General features: G+C 33.1%; 1 protein-coding gene across 1 annotated transcript; it reads right to left on the minus strand.

Moving 5' to 3' along the window:
* Nucleotides 1-2,095: 2,095 nt before the first annotated feature.
* LOC134239616 (myb/SANT-like DNA-binding domain-containing protein 4) lies at nucleotides 2,096-5,801 on the minus strand. Its single transcript, XM_062721797.1, has 7 exons — nucleotides 5,494-5,801; nucleotides 4,114-4,258; nucleotides 3,721-3,799; nucleotides 3,302-3,382; nucleotides 3,031-3,075; nucleotides 2,693-2,749; nucleotides 2,096-2,490 (listed from the first exon to the last, which is right to left on the minus strand). The coding sequence occupies exons 1-7, from the start codon at nucleotides 5,649-5,651 to the stop codon at nucleotides 2,396-2,398; spliced, it is 660 nt and encodes a 219-aa protein (XP_062577781.1). The 5' UTR covers nucleotides 5,652-5,801; the 3' UTR covers nucleotides 2,096-2,395.
* Nucleotides 5,802-13,009: the final 7,208 nt, after the last annotated feature.

The following is a 13,009-nucleotide window of genomic DNA, read 5'->3' on the forward strand; positions in this document are numbered from 1 at the left end:
ATATGTATTCTTTGTTGCAAGACCTTTCATTGAGTACCAACAACTTTGACCTCTTGACCTTGACCTTGGAGATTTTAGTACTTATGAAAAAACTTTACCTTTGGCCATAACTTTTTAACAGTAAAAGCTAGGGCTTTTATATTTCACATATGTAATCCGTGTGAAAAGACCTTTCATTGTATATCAAAAACTTTGACCCTTTGACCTTGGCGTTTGACCTACTTTTTACAAACTTTAACCTTGGCAATAACTTTTGAACAGTAGGGCCTAGAGCTTTTATACATCACATATGTAATCCTTGTGACAAGTCCTTTCATTGGATATCAACAACTTTGATCAACTTGACCTTGACCTTGGAGTTTGACCTACTTTTTACAAACTTTAACCTTGGCCATAATTTTTAAACGGTACGGGCCAGCACTTTCATACTTCCGATATGTAATCTTTGAGACAAGGCCTTTCTAAGCCAACAACCTTGACCCTTTGATCTTGACCACGGAGTTTGTCCTACCTTTAAAAACGTTAACCTTGGTCATAACCTTTGAACAGGTTTTTTATTTCACATTTGTATTTCTTGTGAAAAAGTCTTACTCTAGGTACCAACATATTAGATCTGCATTTGAGAAAGCTTAACCTTCGCTATGTTGCCATACGGGGGCATCAGTGTTTCACAAACACATCTTGTTTATATAGATTTCAAGCCTTTTTACACATAATGACGGGAAAACTTCAAGAGTACTGCGTAACACTATATTCAAGAAGTGGTGTGAATCAGATGTGGATACTCAAAAATTCCAAAGAATTTTTGGACAATATGAAATCACAAGAATTTAACAAAATCAACAGCTTAAAAACTTACGACTTTTCAACTTTATACACAACCATTTTCCACGATAAATTAAAATCCAGGCTTTTTGATATTATTGACAGCTGCTTTTTCAATAAAAATGGAACTCGTATATTTACTTACCTGGTCATTGGTCATACATGTATGCAAAATTATTTCGTTAAAACACATTCTGATTGCACACACAAGTACTCTGAAGTTGACATCAAAGAGATGCTTGAGTTTCTGGTTGACAACATCTATGTGGTTTTTGGAGACTAGGTATTCCAACAATCTATTGGAATTCCCATGGATACCAATTACGCTCCGTTATTAGCATACTATTTTTATATTCATATGAAGCAGAATTCGTGCAAAATCTAATATGTGAAAAGAAGAAAACACTTGCTGTGGCCTTCAACTCGACATTTAGATATATCGACGACGTATTGTCAATTAACAATGGTCATTTCGATTCCTTTGTCGATACGATATATCCTGGTGAGCTTAAGATAAAAGATACCACAGAGTCTGACACATCTGTTTCATACTTGGATATTTTACTTGGAAAAGACGTTAATGGTAATCTAACAACCAAGCTATATGATAAACGTGATGACTTTAACTTTTCTATCGTCAACTTCCCTTTAATACTTATGCAGCAATATACCTTCATCACCTGCATACGGAGTGTATATATCTCAGTTGATTCGATACGCAAGAGCACGCTCTACGTATGAACAATTTCTAAAACGAGGTAAATTATTAACAATGCGAAGCAAGTTTGATGAAACAAGAATATCAACAGTCTCGTTTAAAGTCATCACTTCGTAAATTTTATGGTCGATACAATGACCTTGTCAGCAAATAGAATTTATCATTGAGACAAATGCTGACTGACGTTTTTCTTACTAATTGTTAGTCCATTATTTACACACTGAATTGACGACGGATTTTTCCATTATATCCCGAGGATCACACGGCGGGTGTGACGGTCAGCAGGGGATGCTCCCTCCTCCATGGCACCTGATCTAACCTCTGATGTTTCGGAGGTCCGTGTTTGCTCTGCTCCTGGACATCTATTCACAAAAAATCGTACGACTAATCGTAGTCGTAAGACAGTCGTAAGATTTTTTTGTACGATTTTGGTTATTCACAAAAATACTTGCGATAATCTTACGACAAAAAATTATCGTAACTCTACGATAAATAATTATTTAATACATGTCGGCCAAAAAACGCTAACATTACAAAAATTAAGACAAAAATACTGTGGTTTTATCAATGAATGTCATATTTCGTAATTCAATGAACATTTGAATTCGTGGATCTGATCATCAACGAAATCCACGAAAATTGGTGCTCAACGAATATTGATGAAACCACAGTACATGTATATATTTTACCTCACTTATCAAGAGTAATTCACTATCTCGTGAAAATAAGATGTCGCAAAAATTAATGATCTGCAGTATAACTTTTTCTCCCTCTATAATGTCCTTTTGAGCAAAATAACTCAAAAGATAATTTTTAAAAATCCTAAAATAAGAGTTGTGAATGTATTTGGAATCAGGAGGCCCAAATTGTCAGTGTTTGCAAGATATCATGTTCAAGAAAAATCAACACACCTGTGTTCTTCTGCTTTTTGCTGCTTTGTTTCTCACCTGTAATCAAGTGGATTAAAGTAATTGAATATGAAAATCAATAACTTTAAGTTTTTAATCATAAAATAATAATAAAAAAAAATTTCTGTACGCTGACTTTTTTCCCCTCAATTTTATGCTAATTCTACAAAGTGAGAGAGAAGGTGGAGCAAAATCAATAAAGATACACATATAAAGCTTTTAGTTATATACATGTACTTACATTTGCTTCTCTTGGAGCCATCCTGTTCTTCTAAAGTTTTACGCTTATTAATGACCACTGTAAAAATACATTTTTATTACTGCAGATGAATGTGTTATTCTAATTATTATTTTTCTTTTTATAATTTATGCTTTAATTTTCTACATTTTGTGACAAAACTGTTTTTGACTTGTCATTTCATGCTTATATATACCAATAAAAATTATGCTTTTATCCTACACAACCTTATATTTCAACACTCTAACCATGTACATCATATAGTAAAGATTTTGTTAATCATATAGCTATATCTTCTAATAAAACAAGTACTTATAGTACACGTATTATAATTCACATACCTGGCTCAAACTCACTGGTTACCTCCGCTGAGGTGCTACAGGTAGCTATAAATATATCAAATGTTGCAATGAATTCATTATCATTAACAGGTACAATTTAAAGTAAAGTTTTTTTTCCCATGAACTTCTATGCATTGTATTCATTGTTTTAATTTAAAACTTTTTTATCTATAAATGATTCACTCAAAATTTTACAGATAAAACATAAACATGAAATCTTATAGAAATTGTCTGATCTTCCAAATTAGCTGGAACAATTATAAACCTGTACCTCCAGTCTCTGTGGCAGATACCCCAGGTAGCACTGCCTGTGCACTAGTTCTGCATTCACTCTCACTACATGCTTTAAGAACTGAAAATTATCATGCACTTCAAATCTTCATTTTATATTCAGATAGCAAGGAAAATAATATACATATGCCTTAATATGCAATTATAAAATTATATAAAACAGAATGTAGCTCTGAATGTTGATTTACTTTAAAATAAACTCTTCATGGTCATGCTGTTGATGTACACGTGCGAGATTAATACTAATAATATTTCATTAATTAATTCAATCTGTGCAATTCAATTTGAAGATTTTTTTTCTATACTTTGATGACTTACTTGATTTCATCAAACTGTACTTAGAGTACATGTAAAATTAAAAGGCAAAGACAATTTTTATTAAATGAATGATGTTCATACCTGTTCCTGTTGAGACCTCTAGAGTGTCTGTACCCCCGTCAATCCCATAAATAACTTTGTCAGAGATGATTCCAATGATCTAAAATAATCGCCCTAGCTCATATATTTAATGCAAAGGCCAAAATAAAAAATAGTCTTGTTTCCTGCTACCCGACATACCCTATTTTTTCTGGCTGGTAGCAGGAAACAAGACTATTATTTCTCTTGGCCCAAAATATCTTAAAATATCTTAAAATGATCGTAAACTATCATTTTGTGGCAATTGAATGACGTACATCATTAGACTTGTTTCAAATTTGACAAATATTTTGTGTATGCTACAAGTAACATGATAACTTTTAAATCATTTGCAACAAAAATTCCCAACTGCCCTTCTTAGAATGTAAAACTTACCCTCTTCTCCCAATCTTTGGTGTCCTCAGGGGGAGGGCCACCCCCTGTCTTAGTGGATACCTTTTTTTTAGTTGATGATTGAATATCCTGCCACTTTTTTTTTACTTCTTTTGTGGTACGTCCACTCCCACCAACTGCATTTACACTGAATAGTTTCATAAAAAAATGAATATGGTAATTCATGAGATAATGAACAATCTTCTAAATTGCACAGAATTTAAAATCTTAAGGAAAAAATATTTGAAATGTATAAATATTTAAAAATATTCAACAGAATTAAATTCCAACATGAAATTATTATACAAATAAGGACTCAGTGTAGGTCAATATGTATTTATTATGACCCAGGATGACAGATATTGACTGATGATATGTGGAGTATATTTACCTAATTCATATTTATTTTTATTTCCCAAATTTATTACATGTAGTACAATGTATACCTACTTAATGTTTACAGAGATAAAATGCTGTCTGTTGTAAACCATAAATAGGTTGAATGTAAATGTTTCAGAATTTATTGAATGTTACTCATTTTTTGTTATAATTCTCAGTAATAATTTTTTAACCCATCACATGATTATAACACAAGGTATAGAGGTATATTGAGTACCCCTCCCCTATAATCGCACTCATTTATACTTGCAAAGGAAATGCATTCACAAAATGTTAATACCTATGTCATATACGATAATTTATCTACACAACCATATATGGCATGCTTGTCTTTATTTTCTTTAGTCTCCGTAAACAGCATCAAAACTATGCTCGCCGAGTGGAAAAGTCGAATTCAATCATAGAATGGCTTGTTTTAAATATTCCCGAAAACAATGTTAACAGGTATCCTTGTTAATCGTTTTGTATTTTCGGCCTCAGAGTTCTTCGGGATATCTTTAGAATCTTTCTCACTGCAGTTCGCAAACTTGTGAACTTACGAATCTCTGTATAATTAGGGGTTTGACTAAAGCGAAAGTGAAAAAGAGACAGTTCGTTCGAGTCATTATTCGTCAATTAAAAAAATAAGTAAATACTTCGTATTCACTATTTACTAATCTGATTACCGGATTTCACAATATTATATAATATAAATGAACAACTTATCCACATTTCTAAAATAAACACTCAACGTAAGAAATATAGGGCCTACAGTGACGTGGCTTACCCCTACCCAACCACCCTTTTCCCCCATACACCTGCAAATGTAAGTCCGATAGGAATTTCATTTTGGAATTTCATTTTAAGACATTGTTCAGTATTGTTTACAATATGCATCCAGATATTTCATATTTTTATTTAAATATACTTGCATGTTAATCACATATCTACTGTTGTTGCATACTTTCATAGAGTGATTTGACATTGTAAACAAATTTTACAAACCTTGTGGTGATGGCCTCCCAAGCCCCAGCCTTATCTGCTGAGGTGAGTGCCGGAGAAAATCTCCCCCGCAACACATCTTTCCTCTCGGATACGAGATCCACGAGGAGAGATATTTCTCCGGCACTCCAATTCTTCTTTCTGCTGCTGTCAGCGCTCATTTTCAAGACTTGGGTGTTGCGTAATCGTCTGCTAGGCCTACTTCCGCTTTTCTCGTACTATGTACTGCGCATGGGCAGTTGTCGGTAACCAAGGAAGGAAAAATCTTACGATCGATTTTCACTTACGACAATGTGTCGATCTTACGACCACTTTCGTGAATTTAACTTTTATATTTAAGTTCAAGTCGTAGACGTAAACTTACGATTTTTTGTGAATAGATGTCCTGTTTTGTATTGTTTTATGGACTTTAATTGATATTGAATACTTTTCGTTACCACCATATCTTTCCTTAGATCTTTCGGGACTTTTAAGGTATGATGAACTTTTCCCTCATTATGAATGAATACATATAGATAACAGAGAAAAAAACAGGGAAACTCAAAGAAACAAGATTTTTGAGAGTATTACATAAGCAATACATCATACATGTCCCCTACCGGGTTCCCCTTCTTCTTTAGGATGTCATTTCATAATATGCAAAAAGTATGTCCAAGGTGAAACTAGTACTGTTCAATTTTGAGGTTGTGGATGCCTTTAACCTTATAAAATAATCCACATATAAAAGACGAAAATTCAACTCATTTTTTCAAAGGTCCATTCCAAAGATTTTTACGTTATGTAGGTATATACCCAAAGTAGCTATTTTTACCTACTTTTTGTATTATCTGCATTTTGCAGCCAAAAGACCGAATGGCGCAACATGGTGAATACCATAATTTTTTTATACAATCACACTAATGATGAATAAGACAAAATTTTGGACAAAAAATGATTGCTTCATGAATCAACAATTTTGCATTAGTTTCTATGCGAAATTGATAATATACAAAGTAATCATTTTTTGGCTAAATTTTTGTCATATCCTCCATCAGTGTGACTGTATCAAGGAATTGTGTGCTCACCATGTTGCGCCGTTCCTGCACTTGGCCACAAAATGCAAGAAAAGCCAGAAAGTAGGTAAAGATAGCTACTTTGGATAGGTTTAAATACCTAATACCTACGTAGCTATTAATGTCTACGTAGGTAGAAATAGTCTTTGGACTGGACCTGTTTATATTTACCATGTTGACCATCGGAATTTAGCGCAGCAAGGACCCGATCTTAAACCATTATGAAAAATTAAAAATGCCTAAATTTTTGTCAAAAATCAATGAAGCGAAACGACATTCAAACTTGATCTATAACTCATCAAGATACACTAACATACCAAAATTCAGCTCAGTATCTGCAAGCGTTTAGAAAAAGAGTGCGGAAAACCAAATAGGACAGACTGGCAGACAGACGTGGACAGTTAGATGGACGGACGGACAGACGCAGAGGGAACCTATAGTCCCCTCCGGTTTCACCGGTAGGGGACTAATAAAAAAAACCTACCCCCTATATTACAATAGAGATTGATAATGCGGATCATATAATGATGATAAGAATTTAAGCGATGCGTGATAAACTTCGGTCTTGAAATCAAAAAGGCAGGGACGTAGCAACAGGGGGGGGGGGGGGGGGGGGGGGGGGGGGGCAAGGGGTTGAAAAAGTTGGCCCCCCCCCCCCCCCCCCCCCCCGAAACACGTTTTTGGCGTTTCGGACAACTTTTTTTCTCTCTTTTTTTTTTTTTTTTTTGCTTATCAACCTTTTCTGGTAAAGTAAAAAAAATTCTCTGGTTGCCCCCTCCCCTTTCAAAAACGATGCTACGTGCCTGAAAGGTACTCACATACCGGTACATGTACCAAAAATTGTTCAGTACATGTATTTGTAAGCGTTTAGAAAAACCCTTTACAAAAATATATAGGTCGTATTTCCGTCAAAAACCATCGAAACTAAGTCTTTTGCCAGTTATCAAACTATATAAAATATTCTGACGAAACTAGAATAACCACGCATGGTGTGTTCCCCATGAATATTTGTTCGATGCAAGTTTTAAGAAGTACTTGCATACATGATACTAAAAATATCCTTAATTAAGAAAACTAAAGCATACATAAAATGTTTGTCAAATGGAGCATTCGAATCACCAAACCACCAGACTAGATAACTACATTTGTATAGGTGCATTTCAAATGCAAGGTAAGCTTGGACATCACAATTTACGCTGTGAACCATGCTTACTGCAATGTACTTTGTTCTTTGTGGGCCAGACGCAGCCTCATCTCAGCAAGACATGCATCAGACTGCAAACATGACGCAAAAAATATGTGTCATGCCTTTAGTCTATATATTGCTCATAATAACAGGAAATAAGCTTATTTTTTCCTTATCTCTTTTACATCGGAGACAAAGAAGATGGACGAAGCTGACGAGCGATCCGCGGAAACGCTCGGCAAACATGAAGGTGAAAAATTGAATCTCAATCATATCAAATTTTTACCAAAGGACAGTTGATACAAACAAACTTTTGTCCAAAAAATTATAAATTAACAACTTGAGTCAGATTTTAATGGGTAAAATGAATAGGCTTCACCGTATAGTTTTTATTTTTATGCCCCGTAAACGAAGTTTCGGGGGGTATATAGTTTTTGTCGTGTCCTTCCGTCTGACTGTCTAGCTCAGTAGCTGTCTCTGTTTGTCCGCAAAAGCTTTAACGTTGCCCATAACTTTTGATTTAGTGGAGCTATGACTTTCATATTTTACATGTATATTTCTTGTGACAAGACCTTTCTTTGGGTACCATCAAATTTGACATGTTGACCTTGACCTTGGAGTTTGACCCACTTTTACATAAAAAGTCTAAACTTTTACTTTGGCCATATCTTTTGAACAGTAAATACCTGGACTTTTTTACTTCATATATGTATTTTTTGTGGTAGGATCTTTCATTGGATACCAACAACTTTGACCTTTTGACCTTCACTTTGGAGATTATGGTACTTATAAAAAAATGATTTAACCTTGGCCATAACTTTTGAATGGTAAGGACAAGTGCTTTCATACTCACATATGTAATTCTTGTGAGAAGACCCGTCACTGGATACCAAGAACTTTGACCCTTTGACCTTGGAGTTTGACCTACTTTTAAAAAGCAAACCTTGGCCATAACTTTTAAAGAGTTAGGGCTAGTGCTTTCATGCTTTATACATTCATTCCATGTGACAAGACCTTTCATTTGATTCAAGAACTTTGACCTTTTGACCCTAGAGTTTGACCTACTTTTTAAGATTTTTAACCTTAGCCTGTTAGCCATAATTTTTAAAGGATTAGGGCTAGGGCTTCAATACCTCACTTACGTATTTTTTGTGACAAGACCTTCCATTAGATACCAATTACCTTGACCTTTTGACCTTGACCATGGAGTTTGACCTACTGTTTAAAAACTTTAACCTTGGTCATAACTTTTGAACACAAGGGGCTAGTGCTGTCATACTTCACATATGTAATCCTTGTGAAAAGTCCCTTCACTGGATACCAAGAATTTTGACCTTTGATCTTGACCTTGGAGTCTTACTTACTTTTAAAAAACAAACCTTGACCATAACTAGTGAAGGGTTAGTGCTAGTGCTTTCATACTTTTCATATTTAATCCTTGTGACAAGACCTTTCTTTTGATATCAAGAATTTTAACCTCGACCTTGGAGTTTGACCTATTTTTTTCAAATTATTAACCTTGGCCATAACTTGGCCATTGACCTTGACCAAACTCCAAGGTCAATTTTAACCTTGACCTTGGAGTTTGACCTTCTTTTTCAGATTTATAACCTTGGCCATAACTTTTGAAGGGTTGGGGATAGGACTTCCATATTTCACATATGTATTCTTTGTGGCAAGACTTTTCATTGGATACCTTGTACCTTGACATTTTGACCTTGACCTTGGAGATTTCCGTACATATGAAAAAAAAATTTAACCTAGGCTTACTTTCATGTTTCACAATTGTATTTCCATTGAGAATACCCTACTTTCGGTACCAATATTCTACTATTAAATTTGCAGAAAAGTTGAATCTTTGCTGTGTTGCAATACGGGGGCATCAGTGTTTCGCAAACACATCTTCTTTATTATTATAAAGGAATACTAATTTATTTTTATATGCTTCCTACATTTCATTTTTCTTATCATGCGCCCGCATCGATAGATCCGGGCGTAAATTGTTTTTAATTCCTGTCTGTCTGTTGTCAACTTTAACCTTCGCCATAACTTTTGAACCGTGAGAGATATTGACTTCATATTTGTGAGGCATACTCCATCAAATGACTCCAAGGTTTATGACCTTGTTACTTTGGCTCTGCTTAAGATAGCTTTTTCGAACTTTTGCCATAACTTTTAAACCATAGGAGATAGAGACTTCATATTTGGTATGCATACATGTACTCGACTGATTATTCTTTCAAATGACACCAAGGTAAATGACCTTGTGACCTTGACTGTGACCTATATGCTATTCGAATTTTCGAATTTTGTTGCCGTCGGGCGCATAGTGTTTCACAAACACATTTTGTTTTCATGTATGGTGAAGTAATCATTTAACGATACTGACACAAACACCAAAAATTAAAAAAGAAAAAAACAGACTCTTTGAGTTTAAATCACGGCAAATATTTTTTTTTTTTTTTTTTTTTTTTTTTCTTTCACAAGTACACAAAGCAGACAATACATATATATAAACAAAGCATATAAACACATATACACGGTAAATGTCTTGATAGTTTCGTTAGTTTACAGCAGTACAAAGTTTACTTGTATACGTGAAAGTTATTTATTTTATTTAAAAAAAAAAAGGGGGGGGGTCAGCAGTAGTAGAAAAATGCATTCAAATGTTTATAATTAGCTAATGTAAATCCTTAAAATTAGCATATAATTACATTTTACCATAAAAACAAATGATTTTTTTTTTTCAAAGTACATCACAGATTGTTTGCCAGTGCCTTTCATATTCCATATATTTGCAACTTTGTAATAACAACACCTTTTCTATAAAAATTCTCTCTATAATCCTCTTTATTAGGAGGTCGATACTTAATTTTGGAATACTTTTATATTTACTTGCAAAAATAAATTGCTTTACAGTAAGTATAATCAAGTTTTGTAATTTACAAATATTCCTGTTCTCGTATTTACCAAAAAGTATTGATATTTTATCAAAACTACAATGCATCTCAAATTTGTCCAAAACCCATTCTTCAATCCTACACCATAAGTCTTTTACTTTAAAACATTCTACAAACAAGTGGTCAATTGTTTCTAAGTCACTTAAGCAAAAAGTGCAGGCTGGTGAGTCAATCAGCTTCAATTTAAAAAGATAATAATTTGTTGGAATAATTCTGTGTAATATTTGAAATTGGAGCCAGTGAAATTTGGATTCCTGAGTAACTTTGAAAGGAAGTTCAAATATTTTATTCCAATCTGCTTCATCAAAGAAAACATTATTTTCATTCCATTTTAAAAGAGAACTGATTGGCTCTCTCTTGTTATTTATAAATATTTTATACATATCTTTACACCCTTTATTACTTCTATAAAAAATGAAAGTTGAATGTGGAATATTTGGTCCAATAACCTTTAATCTTTTAATGTCCTCTATTCCTGCATACTTCAGTCTTTTTAATATAGCCCTCTTAAGACCATTATATTCAACAAAATTTGTTTTCACTTTTAAGTTTACTATGGTATCGAAGCTTAAAAAGTTACCATCATTATCAAAAAGGTCATTTAAAAAGACAAAGCCTTCATCAAAATAGCTTTTCCAGAAAAAAGATTTTCTATTAATCATTATATGTGGGTTATTCCATATATGTTCTAATAACACATGTTTGTTTTCTTGGTTTATATTTATAAGTCTTACCCAGGAATTAAGGACCTCTTTCCAAAAATTGTTTGTTAAATTCTGTGCTAAGTTTAAAATGTAATCTGAGCCCCTTATCCACATGTTTTCAATGTCTGTTTTTAGTTCAGCTTTAAACAACTTTACCCATTTTGCATCTGAATGAATGAGTCTTCTAACCCAACTTGATTTAAGTGCAGAAATAAATTCTGTGTAATCTACCATTTTCAGCCCTCCATATTTATAGTCCTGAATTATAACATTTTTCTTTATTTTATGTATTTTACTATTCCATAAAAAATGAAACAACTCTGTCTCAAACATTTTTAGAAATTCGGGTTTAGGATTTGGTAGTGTAAGAATCAGATGATTTAGCTTTGGTATTATAAGAGTTTTAATTACTGTTAATCTACCAATTGGGGTAAGTTTCCTCATACTCCAACTACATAGGAGTTTTTTAATATCATTTAATTTTGACATGTAATTTAATTCAAGCATTTCCTCCAGATTAACTGAAAATTTTATTCCTAGCAGATCAAAGTTTGAATTATCCCAATCAAGCTTCCACCGAGAATGGTGAAAAACTTCCTTGGAATATTTCTTACTTCCAATCCAAACCATTTTTGTTTTTAAGAAGTTAATTTTTAAACCCGAAATATTTGCAAAATAATCGAGTTCTCGTAGAATACCATCCATTGAGGTAGGTGAACCATCTGAAATCAGGGATGTATCATCAGCATATTGTGAAAGTTTATATTCTTCGCCTTCGATTGTTATGCCTTTAATGTCTTTATTATTTCGAATATGAATTCCAAGTATTTCTGCATATAACAAAAAGAGATATGGTGAAATTGGGTCGCCTTGTCTACAGCCTCTTTGAGGAAATATATAGTCTGAAATAATACCATTTTGTATTACACATGATTTAATACCACTGTAGAAAGTCTCAATCCATTTTTTAATGGAGGGCCCAAAGTTGAAAAAGTCCAATGTTTGATATATAAATTTCCATGAAATTGTATCAAATGAATTTCTTTTTAAATTTTTTAAACTTTTTTTTAAAATTAACTTTAAATTTTTTATCTTTTAACTTTTTTTAAAATAACTTTAAATTTTTTTTTTCTTTTTCAAAGTCTATAAGCATTAGTAAACCAGGTACTTGGTTTAATTCTGTATAATGCATCAAATCATATATTAATCTAATATTCTCCCCTATGAATCTTCCTTTTATAAATCCAGTTTGGTCTCTATTGATTAATGTGTCTAATTTTGTTTTCATTCGTTCAGCAATACAACCTGAAGCTATTTTATAAACTACATTTAGTAGACTAATTGGCCGCCAGTTTTTTAAAAACTGTTTTGGTTTTCCTGATTTTGGAATACAAGTTATAATTCCAAGTTTATTTGACTCTGTAAAATGTGTTAGATCATATGAATTGTTTATTGCTCTTGTAATAAAAGAACCTATATCTTTCCAAAAAAATTTGAAAAACTCGCAAGTAAATCCATCGGGGCCAGGACTCTTCTCATTTTTCATTTGTTTTAGGAAATTAAGAACTTCAGAATTTGTCACTGGACCTTCAAGACTATTTGATTCTTCTTTACTTA

Source organism: Saccostrea cucullata, unplaced genomic scaffold (assembly GCF_032062105.1).
Source record: "Saccostrea cucullata isolate Sc308-1 unplaced genomic scaffold, CSIRO_AGI_Scuc_v1 ctg80, whole genome shotgun sequence".
Lineage (NCBI taxonomy): Eukaryota > Metazoa > Mollusca > Bivalvia > Ostreida > Ostreidae > Saccostrea > Saccostrea cuccullata.

Bases quoted from the DNA above. Each gene is read 5' to 3' on its own strand.
- LOC134239616 (XM_062721797.1), bottom strand. From the start codon at position 5,651: ATGAGCGCTGACAGCAGCAGAAAGAAGAATTGGAGTGCCGGAGAAATA. The intron at 3,800-4,113 runs GTAAGTTTTACA...CGATTATTTTAG, and splicing joins CCAAAGATTGGGAGAAGAGG to ATCATTGGAATCATCTCTGA. The intron at 3,076-3,301 runs GTACAGGTTTAT...ATATATTTATAG, and splicing joins ATCTGCCACAGAGACTGGAG to CTACCTGTAGCACCTCAGCG.